The 21,667-nt window shown below is 33.7% G+C and overlaps 1 protein-coding gene across 1 annotated transcript in view; it reads right to left on the bottom strand.

Annotated features, from left to right (window-relative positions):
* LOC111055403 overlaps positions 1-21,667 on the bottom strand; it is a 273,287-nt gene that overhangs the window by 90,219 nt on the left and 161,401 nt on the right. The window contains exon 8 of the mRNA XM_039429382.1: positions 995-1,070. Within this exon, the coding sequence (XP_039285316.1) occupies positions 995-1,070 (76 nt within the window). The remainder of the gene's footprint in view (positions 1-994; positions 1,071-21,667) is intronic.

The raw sequence follows: 21,667 nt of genomic DNA, 5'->3' as shown, positions 1-21,667 counted from the left end.
AGTATGCATACACACACTTTCGGTAATTCACTTAAAATTGTCAGTAATCCTCATGATATAGAATAAATCTTCCCGCTCAACTAATACTGACATTGTGAAGCAAGATCTCATTTAAGTTTAATTCACTTTAACCTGTTAGTATCCCTCATGAGATAATATCAATGCTCCACATTTAAACAAGCCTGTCAGTTTATATCAGTAAGTTAATCTACTGATAGTTTAAAGCAGTGTATGTAGGACGGTAGCATCCTATTTTTTACTTTCCTTGTCCTATTACCATAGGTAAGGAAAGTATTGCTTTCTGAAAAAAAATAAGTTACCCCAATTTCTAAATTTCTATACGTTTCAAGGTCCCCTGAGTCCAAAAAAGTGGTTTTTGAGTACTGTCTGTATGTGTGTATGAGTATATGTGCATCTGTGTACACGATATCTCATCTCCCAATTAACGGAATGACTTGGAATTTGGTAGGACGTAAGGTCCTTACACTATAAGGATCCGACACGAACAATTTCGATCGAATGCATTTCAAGATGGTGGCTAAAATGACGAGAATGTTGTCAAAAACAGGGTTTTTCGCGATTTTCTCGAGAATGGCTCCAACGATTTTGATCAAATTCATACCTATATAAAATAGTCATTGATAAGCTCTATCAACTGCCACAAGTCCCATATCTGTAAAAATATCAGGAGCTCCACCCCATTTATGCAAAGTTTGATTTTAGATTCCCAATTATTATCATGCTTCAGATACAATTTAAACAAAGAATTTCGAGTGGAAGAGATTGAACATGAAAATCTCTACAATTAATGTTCAGTAGCATTTCCACCTAAAATTGAAAATAAGCTCGAAATTAGAGAAGATAAGATTATTCAATTGCAAACTGTTGGCAACTGTTGATTCTATTAAATCATTCACTATGAAGAGATAGCAGACTTCGTGTGTCTGTAGCGCTATTGTCCTGTCACCAGCTGGCTCAGATCTTAGAAAAGTAGACTTCAGGGTAGCCAGCAAACAGATAGCAGCTGTTGTTGAACATTTGAAGCCGATCGTCGTAGCACTCTGAAGAAGCTGCAAAACGAGAAGAAATCTGTGAATAAAATAATATTCTAAATATTGGAATCATTGGTATGAATAGAAAAGATCCTGGCGGAATCATTTGAATAGAAGAAGCTCTCTCGCAATCATCAGAATACATATGATTATTTTTATCAAAAAAATAGATTCCTCATACAAACATTAGCTTGAAGTTTATCAAAGTGGGAAGCAATATATTTTTGAAACGAACAATCAACCAAAAAAGAAAATTTGAATCAAAATACAAAACTACATCAAACTACAAATAAAAAATATCAAACGCACACTAAAAAAACACAGATCACAGAAAACTTATGTGAACGCTTCTAGATTCAAAGAACAATCAGCTCACTAGTAGAAATAGAAATTATTAGCATAATTATTAGTAGTTTCAGAAATAGTCCACTAGCAGAAATTGAAAGTACTGTAATAGCATAGCTTCTAGAACGAAGTTTAATTTCTATGGTATCAGCTAATAAATTGGACACTTATTGACACTACACTAACTTCGTTCAGATAGAATAGTTAACTTAATTAGTAACATTCATCTCTAATTATACTAAAAAAGGTAGATTTTCTCAATAAAATTAATGTACCACATATAATGCTTGGAGTAGCGGTGAATAAAGAGTATTGAAACCACAATGATTCAAAAATAACACAAATTATGAGATAAACTGCATTTGATTAATCATAACATGAGTAACTAATCTAGATTAATCTAGCGTGAATTAATTGAAAATTGAATACAGTAATGTATTATGAGGAGATTATGATAAATTATTTAATTTATAATCAATTGAAGGAAAATCCAATTGCGACCAAATACTCTGGGGACTTCTGCAACAGCAGATTAATAATTTTCACAATACAAAGTATGCTGACTTTATGGCTCTGTATGTGTAATAATATTAATGATTGGATAATATTGCAATAACATGCTGTCTTTCATCTCTATTCTGTATCATGCTGCTTTAATACTGTATCATTGATAACCAATTCTATCGAATCTTGACAAAATTTCATCTTGAATTTCCTAAAAATGAAATTATTGAAGTACAGTGTAGATCATACATCATTGTTGAATAGTGTCACTTCACTGTGGTTTTATGCACAATCATTATGATATCATTGAAAAGTTATTGCTAAGCATCACAAACAGTATGGTTTTAAAGTCTATCATTGAAGGAGTAATAGTGGTCTACTTATCCATGAGGTAATAATTATATATTTATTATTAGTTGAAAAATTACACCATAGTAACCTTTTAAAAACTTTCTTATATGAAATATCAGAATAAAAAACAACCAGTTTTTCATGTTCACTACATTTCCAAGTATCTAAATAAACTGTTCTTTCTAACAAACAAATATTATCTTCAGATAATATCCTTCAACAGCTGCTTATTCTTATTATCTGATTTATTTATCATTCATTGTTATTCAACTTCCAAAAGCTCAACACCAATATCACAAAGGAAAATATCAGCAGAAAAAATACAATACTATATGAGAATTTTCTAATATTGAATATGAGTGATACAAGCAACAAAAACTAGAAAAACTAGTAAATACAGTTTACAGGAGATTATAGACTCCTGGTCTATGAAGTACGTTTGTTCTAAAAATTCCTTACAACACTCATATCAATGGCCTACTGCTCAACCATTGAGTTCTTTTGCTATCCTGTTAAATCGTATGAAATTTAGTTAGCCGGTGAACACTCTCCACTTTCGATTATTTGTTTTATTCTATTTATAATATAATTAAATAGTTTTTAATTCGTTTGGAGCATTCATGAAGTACACAGGTTTGTAGCACATAATTTGGCAGATTATTATCAAGGATGAAAACTGGAGTTCAGGGTTCTATCTGTGAACAACTTGAAACTTTATCAAATTCCTTCAAGTTTGACTTGGAGCCGCTACTTGAGCACCCTTTGCTTGAGAAGTAATGATTAAACAAGCAGTTGAATGAGTTTGGAACTTCAGAAGCAATTATTATTGCTGTTATGCAATAATGTGCAATTTTGGGAAAGGTGTGTAGGGGTTGTCATCTAATTGAATGTTAATCATCAATTACACAACTCTGACAAGTACCTTACAGTTTAGATGAAGTGGTTCCATAAATACCTGAGAAGTACCTTACATTGTAGCTTTACATAGCAGTAAGTTACACAGCTTACATAGTAGTCTCATACATGGACTCTTTATAGTAATTATTATTAGTTTATAAATGCATGGGAAGCATGTGTCTAAGTTTAACCATGGAGGAAATAAAGTATAAGGAAATATTTCATGTTATAGGTCGTTTATGCTCCATATTCCAAGCCGATTTTTTAAACTCAAGCAAATAATTACTGTCGACTACTGTCTATTATGGGTTGATAGATTTGGCTAACTCAGAATTCAAGAAAGAAGTCAAGTTTTAAAATAGACCCTTGCGAAGCACGGGTTCTTGCTAGTATACTTATAAAAGGCTAAGTCCGTATAGACTGAAATCACACCACAGCCCAAACTACTGAGCCTAAAAACTTGAAATTTTGCACGATTGTTAGAGGATTTTCAGAAATTTGCCTCCCTCAGGGGGGCAAATTTCTGAAAATCCTTCTTAGTGGATGTTTTCAGGTTACCATAAACAATCGTGCAAAATTTCAAGTTTTTAGGCTCAGTAGTTTGGGCTGTGGTGTGATTTCAGTCTGTCGGGGCTTAGCCTTTTATAAGTTTAAGAGAGAGATATAGATACCATATGATCAGAACAGTTTTGATTCATACGGCAGTTTGACATGGAGTCAGCGAATTCCGAGGTACAAACCTCTATTATTACTGTTTTGTTGAGGTGAGAGGGTGTGAGTGTAAAGGTGCGTACAGTAGGAGAGACTTCCAGCGTCATTTATAATATTATAACTTCACGAAAAAGAACTACTAGCACTATCGGCTTGAGATAACAGTGACATTTTAAACATTAACGCCTTATACCATGAGATATCCTCTCATGCTATCTTTAATCTATGGTTAAACTCGACATAGTACAGGACATATGAATAGAAATTAAAGAAAATAAGAATCTCAGTACCCTTTCTTGAATTATTTTATCACAACATGTTTCAACATTGATGCCATTCAAGTTGAAAATGGCATCAATGTTGAAACATGTTGTGATTGAATTATTCAAGAAAGGGTACTGAAATTTTACTTTCCTTGCCCTATTACCATAGGTAAGGAAAGTATTGCTTTCCAAAAAAATTTAACGTACCCTAATTTCACGTTTTCTACACGTTTTATTACTTTCGTTGCCCTATTACCATATGTAACGAAAGTATTGCTTTCCGAAAAAAATTAAGGTAGCCAAAATTCTATACGTTTCAAGGTCCCCTGAGTCCAAAAAAGTGGTTTTTGGGTATTGGTCTGTATGTGTGTGTGTGTGTGTGTGTGTGTGTGTGTGTATAAGTGTATGTGCGTTGCGTCTGTGTACACGATATCTCATCTCCCAATTAACGGAATGACTTGAAATTTGGAACTTAAGGTCCTTACACTATAAGGATCCGACACGAACATTTTCGATCAAATGGAAATCAAGATGGCGGCTGAAATAATGGCGAAAATGTTGTCGAAAACAGGGGTTTTTCGCGATTTTATCGAAAACGGCTCTAACGATTTTGATCAAATTCATACCTAGAAAAGTCATTGATAAGCTCTATCAACTGCTCTATCAAATTTCAGGAGCACTGCACCATCTATGCAAAGTTTGGTTTTAGATTCCCAATTATCAGGCTCCAGATACAATTTAAACAAAAAAAATTGAGTGGAAAAGATTGAACATAAAAATCTCTACAATTAATGTTCAGTAACATTTTTACCTAAAATTGAAAATAAGCTCGAAGTTCGAGAAAATAAGATTATTCAATTTGCAAACTGTTGACAAGTGTTGATTCTATTGAATCATTCACTATGAAGAGATAGCAGACTTCGTGTGTCTGCAGCGTTATTGTCCTGTCACCAGCTGGCTTAGATCTTCGAATAGTAGACTAATTTAGATGCGCGGGAACACTAGCATCAGTTAATCAATTTTCATAACGGCAAGGAAAGTTGTGTGAGTGAGCCACACCATATTTTTTGAATTATTTTATCACAACATGTTTCAACAATGATGCCATTCAAGTTGAAAATGGCATCAATATTGAAACATGACATATTGTAATAGAATTATTCAAAAAAGGGTACTAAGATTTTTATTTTCATTAATTTCTATTCATATTACAAGTAGCCCTATACAGAAAAGAGACAATAAAATGGCATACAGTACATAAAAGAGAGTAACACAGCATGAAGAACACATAACTTGGAGCTATATGATACAAGATACAATATTCACAGCCTTCTATATATGCTTCTTCAAAAACAAAAACACATTTCCAATATTCATTTCCACATTACCATTATTTATTCATCCATTAATACAATTACATAAATTGTACTGATATGAATGGGCGAGAGCAATAGTGGAATTTTTGAATAAATCTCTCTTACTTATTAGAGTATATAATTATGCTTACTTTTAAGCCTGTATATATTGTAGCATAAATAAATAAGGACCTCTGATCTAATCTAATCAATGAGATGAGAATCAATATTGTAGTACTAGAATAAACTCATCATTTCAAATGATCTGAAGAGTTATTAAAATTTAAATCAATTGCTGATCCATGAAACAAGACATACAACTTGTTAGTTAAAAACACTTATTGACATAGGCTACTTTTTAAATTAATGAAACAATATTGAATCATATAGCACCCTTTATTCTTAGAAAACTTTAAAATAGTTAAACAACTAGTTTCGGTGATATTACACCATCGAGTAACATTTATTGAATTTTATTTTATAACCTGACGATGGTGTAATATCACCGAAACTAGTTGTTAAACTATTTAAAGAATTTAGAAAATAGAGGGTGCTATGAGATCTCATATTGTTCAATCAACTTGTTGGTTATTTAAATATGAGGAAAGCGTATGAAAACTTCAAAAATATCAGCCCATTCTTGAAAAATGAGAGCTCTGATATTTGTCTCAGTTTCTGTTCCATACAATAGACAATAGATGTCTGTAGATATATTTTTATCGATTTAATTGTATAATAGTTATTATAAGTCCATAAAAATCAACAGACTCATGCTCAAAACCGTGCTTTTCAGATGTATACTACAGATCGAATCAGAATTTCGGTTATCGGTTTTGTCAATTGTGCTTTTAACTTATGAACTCCAAGAATAATTCGCATTAATAGGCTAATACAATTTCATCACTATTTATAGTATTTTATATAGATTTTAAAAATATAATCCTCTTCAGAATAAATCATGTCAGGTATTTCTCACTCTCTATGCTTCAATTAGTAGAATCTTGAAAGGAGTTTGCAAGCAGGTACAAAAATGAACTCATCATTTTAAATGATCTTAAGAATAAATTCTTAAAATTTTAATCAATTCCTGATTCACGAAACAAGACATACAACTTGTTAGCTATTTCAAAATATGGGGACAGCGTATGAAAATAGTATTATAAAATTAATTAGTATTGTAATTGATAAGAGAGTAGACAATGATTGTATTTCGTTTCTATACAATAAATTATTCTATTCTCCATATGTTGTTGTGAAAGTGATGTTGTGGCAAATAATATATATTGTTGATATTAAATGAAAATGACTTGATATTGTCAAAACCACCAATGATTCACTGAAACAATTTGAGGTTCTAGTTTCGATTGTTACACCATCACCAATCTCCAGTAACCTAGTAAACGAACAATATTATTGAATTGAAACCACTTGATACTGTTAGAACCACCAATGATTCACTGAAGCAATTTGAGGTTCTAGTTTCGGTTGTTACACCATAACCAATCTCCAGTAAACTAACGAGTCGTTTCCATTCATTATTCTAAACCTCTACGATTACACATTATAACTAGAGTGACAACCCAATCACCACATCCAAGGCTATCACACTGATGATCTCCGCCTCCATAACGCAATAACTTTCCCTGAGGATGAGGCTGTGTCATTGTGAAGGCTGATGCGTATTATGGAGATTTCGCTGATGACAGGGTTGAAGCGGAGCCCTTATAATCGTGTCAAGGTAATCCATAGCCTAGACTTGCATCAGGGATGAAGTGAATGTCCCTGAGGTGTCTACGCTTCGTTATTTATGTTCCTGTCTATCGTAGAATTCATTTCAAACTGTCAGGATCTCTCATAAATAACATCAATGCTTCTAATTTGAACAACAATGACAGTTCAGACAAACTCTCACTGTAGTCAGATTCACTTTAAACTGTCAGAACCTCTCATAAATAGCACCAATTATTTAACCATTTAACCAATGCTGCCAGAATGAGGTAAACTCTCACTATAGTGAGATTCATTTTATACTGTCAGAATCTCTCATAAATAACATCAATTATTCAACCATTCAAACAATGCTGTCACTATGAGGTGAACTCTCACTATAGTGAGATCAACTATAGACTGTCAGCATCTCTTATGAGCATCATCATTGCTTCTCATTTAAATAGAGCTGTCATTTTGTAGTGAATCTCCCCATACCTAACTATCTATCTAAGCTGGGCTTTATGGAAAATCCCACCATGATTCTACGGAATATTGGCAATAAACTGATGGTGACTGCTCTAGTTGGATACACTTTGGGGAGTCAGTATTCCTTGTGAATAACCATAACACTTCTCATTCAATGACAATGCCGTCAGTTTGGAATAAACTGTGGGTGGCTGTTATGATTAAATTCAGTTTAGACTGACAGTATTCCTTGTGAATAACCATAAGGCTTCTCATTTGATGACAATGCCGTCAGTTTAGAGTGGATATTACAAAAGCAAAGCTGAAATTGGTAATAAAGTGACTGTTATTGCATAACGGTGATGAAAATACAATACCATCCAACAGATTGTAGTTTCATTGTGAGTAGTATATTCTTACGGGTAAAGTGATAGCCTAATGCCGTGTGCATACTGAACAAATGTTCGACAAACATGTTTGTTGAAAAAGTTGGGGCAAATTTTATTATGTTTGACAAACAATGTTTGCCCGTAACCAGTGTGGACGCGTTACCGAACAAAATATTAGTAAGTGGTAGAAACAGGTTTTATGTTTTACATCTGTTTTACAGCTGTCAACCCTGAAAATGTTTGGAAAAACAGTAGTTTTTTGTTTGACAAACAATGATTGTCCAAACATTTTAAAATGTTTGTCCCTGAGCTCATCAACAAACATGTTTGCCGAACATGTATGTTGAACATTTGCTCAGTGTGGAAACGGCTTAATAGATTATGATTGAATTGGTAAGGAAAGTGAATGGAATGATGATATATGGCGGTTATTGAAATTGAAAATTTCAAAACTATCTAGAGGTATAAAAACAGATATTCATCTCATTGTGAAAAATGTGTAATGTTATCGGTAAATAATAAAATTAGAGTCCCCTCATACACTCAACCTACAAGAGGATGAGGAGGAGAAGGATGAGTAGCAGGAGAGGAGAAGGAGAAGTAGAAGGAGAAGGAGAAGGAGAAGGAGAAGATGGAGGAGGAGGAGTAAAGTTCGAATGAAATTCAACCATCAAAGGTATAAGAGAATATTTCAATTACATTGTGAGAAGTAAGTATTATAATAGGTTTTTGAAGCCCAGGTACTACTTAATTCTGGAATTGTTAATACATGACTGAATAAGGGTTGTGAAAACATCATACTATCCAGACAGTATTGCTTTGATTCATTGAATCTATATTGATTTTCTCAAAATAACGAATTTTTGCTATACTTTCCTGGGAAACTTGCATGAGAAAAACTATCAAGTGGATTTTTGTTATCATTTTAAGTAAAATATTTAACTATTCAAAAACTATTCATATTGTGAAATTTAATTCAATTTAATCATTTAGAATTACACTAACGTTAAGAAAAGCACAACAGGCTTACGTCCAAAACGGTTCCAATCTAATTTATACAACATGTCGTGAATATGTTATGGAAAATTTCGTTTGAATAAGGAACATAATTAAAGACAGGTACTAGAATACTCAAAAACTGAATACTTATAGTTGATTCATTTGAAAATAAATATTAAATCGTAGAGTCAGTTGATGAATGATAGATGTATATAAATTGAAATTACTGTGTGTTAAAGACTAATCTTGATTCATATTAAGTCATTGTACTATCTTAATAACTTATGGTCTTGCCCATGATCTTCAGCCCATATCAAGCCACTCTAATCTCCCACTCTGATCTCATGATCTCACTCTGATCTCCCACTCTGATCTTATGATCTCACTCTCTGATCTTCACTCTAATCTAATGATTGGGAGTGCTATTTGTCATGTAATTGTGATTAATGGAGCTCTATGAAGCTTAATGGAGCGTGTTACATCGTGGCTTATGACGCAGCCTGATCGATCTCCAATTAGCTTCAAGTCAATCGCCCAAGTTAATAGCCCAGTAAATACAGAAGCAAAGATTATACCAATAGCCAAATATCAACATTCTCTAATATAATTATTATGAATATCATGAAATAATTTTCATTCCCAATCATGGATGTCAAATTCATGATAACAAAATGCAATAATCATTGTGTTTTTAACATTGATGGGAGAAAAATGTTTTGAATATTCTAAGGGGAGGTAATATAATATTGAACTTTACCTGTATCAACATTTCTATCTCACATTTTAACATTCAACCGTATATTCATGAATATGGCCCATCGTATTATCTATAGGAATATACTTCTAGCTACAAGTAGATAAAATATTTCGTTTGTGTAGTTGAGAAGTTGATATTGTGGGAATTATTCATGGTAACATTATTCTAAAACATAAATTGTAAACATTCATTGCAAAATATATCATAGGGTCTTTATGTAGTAGCCTATTCAGCGTAGCTTACACTAAACCAGTGTTTGAGGTTTGGAAAAATGTGGGCAAAATATACCATAGTCATTATAGAGTATGTAGCGCAGCTTATACTGAACCAGTGTTTGAGGCTTGGAGAGATTTGTGGAATAATTTTGAATACATATCGTGGTTACTTCAATTTCGGTGATTTAGTGAAAGATTTTCACTTTTGTATATCAATTCATGAAATTTCAAAAAATCTAGTTCCGCATTCAAATTTTATTTTTCATGCTATTATTTTCTGTGAAGGACGTTTAAAAAATAGTGATAAGAGACTGAATCATTGGAGAGTTGCAAAAAAATCCAGTTCCTCATTCAAATTGCATTTTTCATGACATCATTTTCAGTGGAGGACGGTTGAAAAATATTGATGAATAAGAAACTGAGTTATTGGAGAGTTGCAAAAAATCATGTTCCCAATTCAAATTCCATTTTTCATGACATTATTTTCAGTGGAGGACGGTTACAAAATATTGAAGAAGAAACTGAACCATTGGAGAGTTGAAAAAAATTCAATTCCACATTCAAATAGCATTTTAGATTACATTATTTTCTGTGGAGGACGTTAAAAAAAATATATTGATGAAGAAACTGAATCATTGAAGAGTCTCTCCCTCTGTCGTTGAGAGAGTTGACGACTAAGATGCAATTAAAATGGATGAAACAATTCGAATTTTCCTCAATAGATAAAATACCGTCCAGAAACTTTGATACTTTGGATAGCGTACTGCTATGGACCATAGTTACGACTGCCCCACTCTCAAATTAATTTGGTGTCACGACCAGAAACTTCCCAATAGCTATTTAGCCGCCAAAATTATCAAGTAGACCAGCTGCGTGCTACGCAATGATTTACAACCGTCTTTGTTGAAAGTGTGGCGCGGAGTACACCTTAGTAACTTTTGGGTAGCTCTCTCAGTAGGCTAAGTAGTATGAGGCAGGGTTCACAGTTCATCGTCATAATAGGGTTCAGTACTTTCCCAAGAGGTCGACGCTGCTTACGAGCTTCGTTTGATGATGGGGGGGTTTGGGGAGTAAAAGGGGTACCTTAGGGGTCAGAGGGGGGCATGGAAGGGTCAGGGGGGCACTTTCCTCTGACAATAGCCCACTACTCCAGCAGGCAGTCGGTCGTAGGATTCTTTTGTTTCCAGTTCTAAAGCATCCATTTTTCAAAAGACAAATTCTAAGATTCAGTGCTGGCTCGCTAGTCATGTCGTACTTTCTTCTCCGGCCAATTATTCTCCGTTACAAAACGGACTACAATAATAATTCTCTGTAAATAGTTCCATTCGTCTTCAAAGCTCCTGCCGTTGTTGTAAATAACATGTGGAGCTTATGAGCTGGGATTTGGTCGGAGGAGACGAAAAATAGAGTGAAATATCTTTGGAAACTTCTATATTATGACGGTTAATATAATGTGGTCTTATCTGTGAGTGTGTGCAGACTCTATATTTTTTTCTGCTTCCATGATCTCGAATCTGTTTGGATCATCAATGGTTTTAAAGATTTTCCATATTGTAATATTCATACTGGATTGAGAATCTGTGTCTAGTCTGAGAATTTATTTTTCATGCTATTATTTTCTGTGAAGGACGTTTAAAAAATAGTGATAAGAGACTGAATCATTGGAGAGTTGCAAAAAATCATGTTCCCAATTCAAATTCCATTTTCTATGACATTATTTTCAGTGGAAGATGGTTAAAAAAAAGTGAAGAAGAAACTGAGTTATTGGAGAGTTGCAAAAAATCATGTTCCCAATTCAAATTCCATTTTTCATGACATTATTTTCAGTGGAGGACGGTTACAAAATATTGAAGAAGAAACTGAACCATTGGAGAGTTGAAAAAAATTCAATTCCACATTCAAATAGCATTTTAGATTACATTATTTTCTGTGGAGGACGTTAAAAAAATATATTGATAAAGAAACTGAATCATTGAAGAGTCTCTCCCTCTGTCGTTGAGAGAGTTGACGACTAAGATGCAATTAAAATGGATGAAACAATTCGAATTTTCCTCAATAGATAAAATACCGTCCAGAAACTTTGATACTTTGGATAGCGTACTGCTATGGACCATAGTTACGACTGCCCCACTCTCAAATTAATTTGGTGTCACGACCAGAAACTTCCCAATAGCTATTTAGCCGCCAAAATTATCAAGTAGACCAGCTGCGTGCTACGCAATGATTTACAACCGTCTTTGTTGAAAGTGTGGCGCGGAGTACACCTTAGTAACTTTTGGGTAGCTCTCTCAGTTGGCTAAGTAGTATGGGGCAGGGTTCACAGTTCATCGTCATAATAGGGTTCAGTACTTTCCCAAGAGGTCGACGCTGCTTACGAGCTTCGTTTGATGATGGAGGGGTTTGGGGAGTAAAAGGGGTACCTCAGGGGTCAGAGGGGGGCGTAAAAGGGGTTCCTTAGGGGTCAGAGGGGGGCATGGAAGGGTCAGGGGGGCACTTTCCTCTGACAATAGCCCACTACTCCAGCAGGCAGTCGGTCGTAGGATTCTTTTGTTTCCAGTTCTAAAGCATCCATTTTTCAAAAGACAAATTCTAAGATTCAGTGCTGGCTCGCTAGTCATGTCGTACTTTCTTCTCCGGCCAATTATTCTCCGTTACAAAACGGACTACAATAATAATTCTCTGTAAATAGTTCCATTCGTCTTCAAAGCTCCTGCCGTTGTTGTAAATAACATGTGGAGCTTATGAGCTGGGATTTGGTCGGAGGAGACGAAAAATAGAGTGAAATATCTTTGGAAACTTCTATATTATGACGGTTAATATAATGTGGTCTTATCTGTGAGTGTGTGCAGACTCTATATTTTTTTCTGCTTCCATGATCTCGAATCTGTTTGGATCATCAATGGTTTTAAAGATTTTCCATATTGTAATATTCATACTGGATTGAGAATCTGTGTCTAGTCTGAGAATCTAGTCTCTGAGACTAGCTTTGAAGACAATCATCACGAAAAATACAAATGTATGTGAATATTCATAGTGAATATACTCGTACAAGCAAGTAGAATGATGATGTATAGTTTTTCATAGTGTAATATCTATAGTGAAATGAGAATAAATGTCTCTGAGACTAGTTTTGATGACAATCATAATGGAAAATATACATGAATATTTTCCGTGATGATTGCCTTCAAAGCTAATCTCAGAGACTGATCATTCATTCTCAATACAGTATAAATATTACAATATGAAAAATGTAAAACCATTAATGACCCAATCAGTTCTGAGATCATGATAGCAGCAGAAATGATAAAGTCTGTACACACTATCACAGATGAGTCCATATACTGTTTTTATATATATTTTACTCTACTTTTTGACTCCTCCGACCAAATCCCAGCTCATATAATATGTGCTCTTATATGTGGCCTTTATGGTGAATATACTCGAAAAATCGAGTGAAATAATGATTATTTATTTTGCAGTAACAGTATGACCTTGTTTTTGTTACTACTCAGTGAAACCTAGTATTTAAATATTTCATGTTAATGTTTTTGACTTGTGATATTTTTAAGGTGAAATGAAAAGATATTGTCAATTCCACATAATTTATTTGAGTCCAAACTAGTTTAGATGCACTTGGCATCATCATCAGTGGTAGCCTACCACTGATGATCAGATCAAATAAATGATATGGAATTGACAATATCTTTTCATTCCTTAATATGGAGAAATTCCACAACATCTCTGTGCCAAGTGCTATATTTTAATGATATTTTTCCTGACGTTGACCTCGAATTATAGAAAACTATAGAAAATTATAGAATTTCCTTGAGAAGGGTGCAATTATTGTGAGTTGAAGTTTTTCTATAGTATACTATATTGTGGGAATATTTATGACTGGAATGAATGAATTCACAAGATATTGATCAATTGATGTCATAGAGTAAAGACACCGTTCAATAAAGTTAATAAAATATAACTTGTATCAGGGTATGAATTATACTTCAATCACTTGTCTCTGTTGATATAAAATATAATGCTGTATGCACACCTTGATTTTGTCTCGCATCAACAAACCTAGAAAAAATAAAAATCATGGGCACAAAATAGCTTTACCGATTGCATGCAGAATTGGTTTGAGGAAGTCGATGAATTGTCGTGAACTTCAAACACTCTGTGTTGCTGTTGCATCAAGTTAATAATTGTGTTTATTGATGTATTTGATTGTTTGTACACATACTAATTGTCACCGAATGTCCAAATCTCGTACAACAGTATTGTAATTTTGAGTGGAGGCATTGTTTCGATTTTTCTCATCATCTTTACAGAATAATATAAGGTCGTTGAACTGCTAGAAGTTCACATTTTTCCTGCCAAAATAAGTTTTGATAGGCTTAGCGGGAGTTCTGAAGCCGCTTATACAGACTAGTATATACTTGTAGTATTATATATTTTTATAGCAGTATATGGGACTTGAAGAAGCTCATCCGATAAACAAATTGAGTTTGAGAAATTTGTCGCACGAAAGAGCTTGTCTGTCGCATGTCACTTGGTGTGAAAGGAGGCCCACGGTGGTGGGGGGTGAGAGAGGGGTTTGGATGGTTGGTAGGAGTCCCTTGGTGTCGGGGGAGGGGGTGTTGATGTCCCTTGAGAATAACTCAACTCGTGGATAAGATGGCAGTGAAACTTCCGTCAAAGCCAGCTCCATGCAATTGCCTTGTCGAGCAAAAACTATTTGGAAACACACTTCAGTTTGTTGATTTTATATAGAGATGCTGGGTTGGAGAATTTTTGATGTTATCATGAGTCGTTGACTCAGAATACTATCTAGTGTATCAAATCTAGTAGCAAAACTCAATATATTATCTAAAGCATTAATAATAGAAAACTGTTTCAGACTAACGTAATTTACGTGCATAGTAACGAGTAACGTGATTCCTCATGAGTTGAGAAATGAAGTGGAATTTAGTGAATGGATTCCACTCAAATTGAAATTCACATAATAGGGGATGAATTGGAATTCAATGATATTTCAAACATTGTAGGTAAAAAACTATGTTTCTTGAGAGAAGTAGAATAGGAGCTTCAAACTGTGTCTGCTAGTAGTATTGGATAATATATCCTCACTAAATAATATTTCCTTGGTCTATAAGAATATTTATTTATATATTGGGTTAGCAAAAAAAATACAACGATCGGAAAAGAAAAAAATCTGGTGTGGCGTACTCACACAACTTTCCTTGCCGTTATGAAAAATGATCACCTGACGCTAGTGTTCCCACGCATCTCAAGTCTACTATACAAAGTTTTGAGCCAGCTGGTGACAGGGCAATAACGCTGGAGACACACATGAGGTCTGATATCTCTTCATAGTGAATGATTTAATAGAATCAACAATAATTTGCAATTGAATAATCACATTTTCTCGAATTTGAAGCTTATTTTCAATTTTAGGTGAAAATATTACTGAACATCAATTGTAGAGATTTTCATGCTCAATCTACTCCACTTGATTTTTTTCGTTTCAATCGTATCTGAAGCCTGATATTTGGGAATCTATCTGCATTGATGGGGCGAAGCTCCTGAAATTTTTACAGATATGGGACTTGTGGCAGTTGAGAGAGCTTATCAATGACTATTTTAGGCATGAATTTGATCAAAATCGTTGGAGCCGTTTCCGAGAAAATCACGAAAAACCCGGTTTTTGACAACATTCTCGCCATTTTAGCCGCCATCTTGAATTGCATTTGATCGAAATTGTTCGTGTCGGATCCTTATAGTAAAAGGACCTCAAGTTCCAAATTTCAAGTCATTCCGTTAATTGGGAGATGAGATATCGTGTACACAGACGCACATACACTCATACACACACACACACACACACACATACAGACCAATACCCAAAAACCAGTTTTTTGGACTCAGGGGACCTTGAAACATATAGAAATTTAGAAATTGGGGTACCTTAATTTTTTTCGGAAAGCAATACTTTCCTCACCTATGGTAATAGGGCAAGGAAAGTAAAAGCAGGCTATTGCCTAAAACCTCTTCAATTTCCTAGTTTAGTTTCAAATTGTCCAAATATTATACATAGGTTATGTCCATTTCAATTTCTACACCAAATCATGATCTGAAAATATAAATTAGGATATAAACAATAAATTCTGGATTTGAATGGATTTATAATAAAACTTTCCTAAAAACATGAAACAAACTTCAAATTCACAAAATAAAGAATAAAATCACTTAAATTTTGACCTCGAGAATATCACGTTTACTTTAGCTACATAACAGCTGTATTTATACTGAGAGAATCATCATTTTGAACCGTTATTTGATCCATTATTTGAATTGGATGATGAATAAAATTGAAATACAAAACCGTAAATTCAAAACAAAAGATATACGCAAATACCAACATGACTTTTAGGGTACTTCTCATAATGCAATGAGAAATTTCTTTGATACTCGTTTGTAACGTGTATGATAGCTACTGGTATTCCCCCGAATAAAGTTATCGATAGCACTGTTAACTTTTTGATCAAAACAAAGTTATTAAAACAACATTCATAACTTTGTTATCAAGTGCTACTTGTATTGACAATAAAAAAGAAAGCTTAGATCAAACATGAATATTAAAAGAGTGCTTTGATTCTTAATAATTCCCATTATAGACAGCAGTTACATTATTTTGGAAGACATAATTATTGTGTATACTCTGCGAAGTAACTCCATATTATGGACTTGTTTCAAGTTTCAGCATGAACTGCATCAAGATAATATTACTTTCAACTTTGAGTGAAATGATAATAATAACAATAATTTGCAATTGAATAATCACATTTTCTCGAATTTGAAGCTTATTTTCAATTTTAGGTGAAAATATTACTGAACATCAATTGTAGAGATTTTCATGCTCAATCTACTCCACTTGATTTTTTTCGTTTCAATCGTATCTGAAGCCTGATATTTGGGAATCTATCTGCATTGATGGGGCGAAGCTCCTGAAATTTTTACAGATATGGGACTTGTGGCAGTTGAGAGAGCTTATCAATGACTATTTTAGGCATGAATTTGATCAAAATCGTTGGAGCCGTTTCCGAGAAAATCACGAAAAACCCGGTTTTTGACAACATTCTCGCCATTTTAGCCGCCATCTTGAATTGCATTTGATCGAAATTGTTCGTGTCGGATCCTTATAGTAAAAGGACCTCAAGTTCCAAATTTCAAGTCATTCCGTTAATTGGGAGATGAGATATCGTGTACACAGACGCACATACACTCATACACACACACACACACACACACACATACAGACCAATACCCAAAAACCAGTTTTTTGGACTCAGGGGACCTTGAAACATATAGAAATTTAGAAATTGGGGTACCTTAATTTTTTTCGGAAAGCAATACTTTCCTCACCTATGGTAATAGGGCAAGGAAAGTAAAAGCAGGCTATTGCCTAAAACCTCTTCAATTTCCTAGTTTAGTTTCAAATTGTCCAAATATTATACATAGGTTATGTCCATTTCAATTTCTACACCAAATCATGATCTGAAAATATAAATTAGGATATAAACAATAAATTCTGGATTTGAATGGATTTATAATAAAACTTTCCTAAAAACATGAAACAAACTTCAAATTCACAAAATAAAGAATAAAATCACTTAAATTTTGACCTCGAGAATATCACGTTTACTTTAGCTACATAACAGCTGTATTTATACTGAGAGAATCATCATTTTGAACCGTTATTTGATCCATTATTTGAATTGGATGATGAATAAAATTGAAATACAAAACCGTAAATTCAAAACAAAAGATATACGCAAATAAAAACATAACTTTCAGGGTACTCCTCATAATGAAATGAGAAATTTCTTTGATACTCGTTTGTAACGTGTATGATAGCTACTGGTATTCCCCCGAATAAAGTTATCGATAGCACTGTTAACTTTTTGATCAAAACAAAGTTATTAAAACAACATTCATAACTTTGTTATCAAGTGCTACTTGTATTTACAATAAGAAAAGAAAGCTTAGATCAAACATGAATATTAAAAGAGTGCTTTGATTCTTAATAATTCCCATTATAGACAGCAGTTACATTATTTTGGAAGACATAATTATTGTGTATACTCTGCGAAGTAACTCCATATTATGGACTTGTTTCAAGTTTCAGCATGAACTGCATCAAGATAATATTACTTTCAACTTTGAGTGAAATGATAATAATTAAAGAGTGATGACAGAGATAAACTATTGAGCTATCTATTCAAATATTATTAAAATACTATTTGGATCATTTTGTTGAACCATGCTTTGATATGAATTGAATAACTTAATATTATTGTGAGATGCTCTGCAACATGGAGGGAATATTGTTTTAATTGGATCTTCTCGAGCTCTGGAAACTCTAATGGAGTTTAGAAAGATAATAATAAACAATAAAGTGATGAACTGTTAAGCTATTCATTTGAATATGATTACAGATATCGAGAGATCATATTGATAATATGGTTATCTATCTATATAAATAAAAGCGAAATGGCACTCACTCACTCACTGACTGATTGACTCACTCACTCACTCGCAGAACTAAAAATCTACCGGACCAAAAACGTTCAAATTTGATAGGTATGTTCAGTTGGCCATTTAGAGGCGCACTAAGGAATCTTTTGGCAATATTTTAACTCTAAGGGTTGTTTTTAAGGGTTTAAAGTTCGTCTTTTAGCATGAATATTCTTCTTCTCTCAATCTCTCAATTATAATTGAAATTTCCATATCATATGTTACTATAGAACTATAATCTAGATAGAGTACCTATTCGAAACAGTTGTTAACTGGCAACTAAATTAATAATTTTGTCAGGTTGGCATTAAGTTGAGTTGACTTTATTAGGTTGGCACCAAGTTGAAGATTCAAATGCATTTATCGCGGAAAAATTGATTGGGCACTGCTACTTCAATCCTGGGAATATTATATTACTAGCCGTCAGGCTCGCTTCCCATATCCGTTTAGCCAGACGTTTAGTCTGGACCCCCGACTGGATTGTCCTAACATATGATAAAATGCTCAAATGAAAACGGAGGCGAGCGAAGAGAGCCTGCTGATCTCATTCTTGGACGGGGGTCCTGGCTAGACGGATATGGCGAGCGAAGCGAGCCTGACGGCTAGTGCTTTCATATGAAACAAATAACTGGGTATCATTCCAAGATTATCTGAAACATGGAGGGAGTATTGTTTTAATTGAATTTTCCTCGAGCTCTGATAACTTTAATGAAGTTTAGAAATTGATGTACATCAAAAGCCTGAATGCAGTATTTTGCTTCTAATGATAGTCTCTTTGACATACAGAGAAATAAAATATCACGATAGAAATAATTTAATTGAAGATCCAAATGATCTGAAAAGTGAGTTAAAGCAGCTTGCAATCTGAAACTCCGAGATTCTGACTGACATCTTCCATAATAGAGAAGCTGAGAAAATTAACGAAATTGCGAGAAACGAAAGCAGCTTATCAAATGTCTGAAAATAAATAATCACTGCACTTTGCTGAGTCATCATTTATGGACTAAGCAGCGATTGAAAGATGTTCTCAGTTTACAAAGAGACGAGGAAAGTCATGATATACGATTAAGAGCTTGAGTAAATTGTACCCCGAGTAAATATGTGAAATGTTGGTTAGCGTTATTAATGTGCTTTGTACGGCAAGGGAGAAAATGGGGTGAAAACACTACTACCCTGTTTACACTGTTTGTTGGCTTGGAACACTAGGAAAATTTTCGAACGTCGCATTAATCTTCAGGAAGCCACTTAATATGATTGTATCAATAATGAATAAATGAAGCTTAATTATGCAATAACACTTGTTACATCATCAGAAATGATCAATTATTCCACTATAGAATATATTTAAACTTATTTCAATTTCTCACTATAATTTCATTCCCGGAATATATTTTTTAAAATATTGCTTCTATTTTTCTTGAACTTTTGCATCCAAATTTAGTTTTAGATATTTGTTTCTCTTTTAAATTAATTTCAAACCTCCCCTAAGTTCTGTTGCTAGCATAGTCTTTATTCCTACTTTCCTTGCCCTATTACTATAGTTAAGGAAATTATTGCTTTCTGAATAAAATTAAGGTACCCCAATTTCTAAATTTCTATACGTTTCAAGGTTTCCTGAGTCCAAAAAAGTGATTTTTGGGTATTGGTCTGTATTATGTGTGTGTGTGTGTGTGTGTGTGTGTGGTGTGTGTGTGTGTGTGTGTGTGTGTGTGTGTGTGTATGAGTGTATGTGCGTCTGTGTACACGATATCTCATCTCCCAATTAACGGAATGACTTGAAATTTGGAACTTAAGGTCATTACAATATGAGGATCCGACACGAACAATTTCGATCAAATGCAATTCAAGATGGCGGCTAAAATGGCGAAAATGTTGTCAAAAACAGGGTTTTTCGCTATTTTCTCGAAAACGGCTCCAACGATTTTGATTAAATCTATACCTAAAATAGTTATTGATACGCTCTATCAACTGTCACAAGTCCCATACCTGCAAAAATTTCAGGAGCTCCGCCCAATCTATGCAAAATTTTGATTTTAGATTCCCAATTATCAGGCTTCAGATACCTGATATTTGCACAAAAAATTCCAAGTGGAAAAGATTGAGCATGAAAATCTCTACAACTAATGATCATTAACATTTTCAACTAAAATTGAAAATAAGCTCGAAATTCAAGAAAATGTGATTATCGAATTGCAAACTGTTGGCAACTGTTGACTCTATTTGATAAACATATTAAATGATCCACTACGAAGAGATAGCAGACCTCGTATGTCTCCAGCGTTATTGTCCTGTCACCAGCTGGCTCAGATCTTAGTTGTTTATGAGTAGACTTGAGATGCGCGTGAACACTAGAGTCAGGTGATCTATTTTCATAAAGGCAAGGAAAGTTGTGTGAGTGATACCAGATTTTTACCCATCATACTGATTCTGTTTGAAACAAAAATGATTGAAGATATTGCTCTTCGATGGCAGCTCCCACATAGAAATTTCTCGGGAGTGCGTCTTTCTCAGTAAATTTAGAGATTATATTTTGAAAGTATATTATTGTAAGTACATAATTGTACTAATTCCACAGAAATTATGTTTTCTCTTTCGTTTGTACTTCTGTTTACTGAGGAATAAAACTTATTATTATTATTTGGTGAAGAAATTGAAATGGACATATAATATTTGAACAGTTTGAGACAAAATCAGAAAACTGAAGAAGTTTTTGGCAATAGCCTGTTTTTTCTTTGCTTACTATTGTATTGTTTACTCTATCCAATGGATGAATGAATAAATAAGATTACTCAATCATCAATCTTGATTTCATCAAACACAATCACTATAAATGGATCAATGGTACATAACATCTCAATACATCATTATAACATGTATTAATATGTCTACGAAAGTCTGTAAATGTCAATGAATACACACAAATAATGTCCATATCCATGAAGTGTTATATCTTTAGGCGTAATATCTAGTGGGAATAGTGCGGTATAATTCTTACATCTGAATGCTATGTTACTAGTTTTCAACTTCGAATACATTAATTGAACAAGAAAAATCTCAATCATATAGAATGAAAACGACTTGAT

The sequence above is a fragment of the Nilaparvata lugens genome, chromosome 5 (assembly GCF_014356525.2).
Source record: "Nilaparvata lugens isolate BPH chromosome 5, ASM1435652v1, whole genome shotgun sequence".
Taxonomy (NCBI): Eukaryota; Metazoa; Arthropoda; class Insecta; order Hemiptera; family Delphacidae; genus Nilaparvata; species Nilaparvata lugens.
The sequence above is the reverse complement of the archived record's forward strand: the minus strand, read 5'-3'. Positions and strand labels throughout refer to the sequence as shown.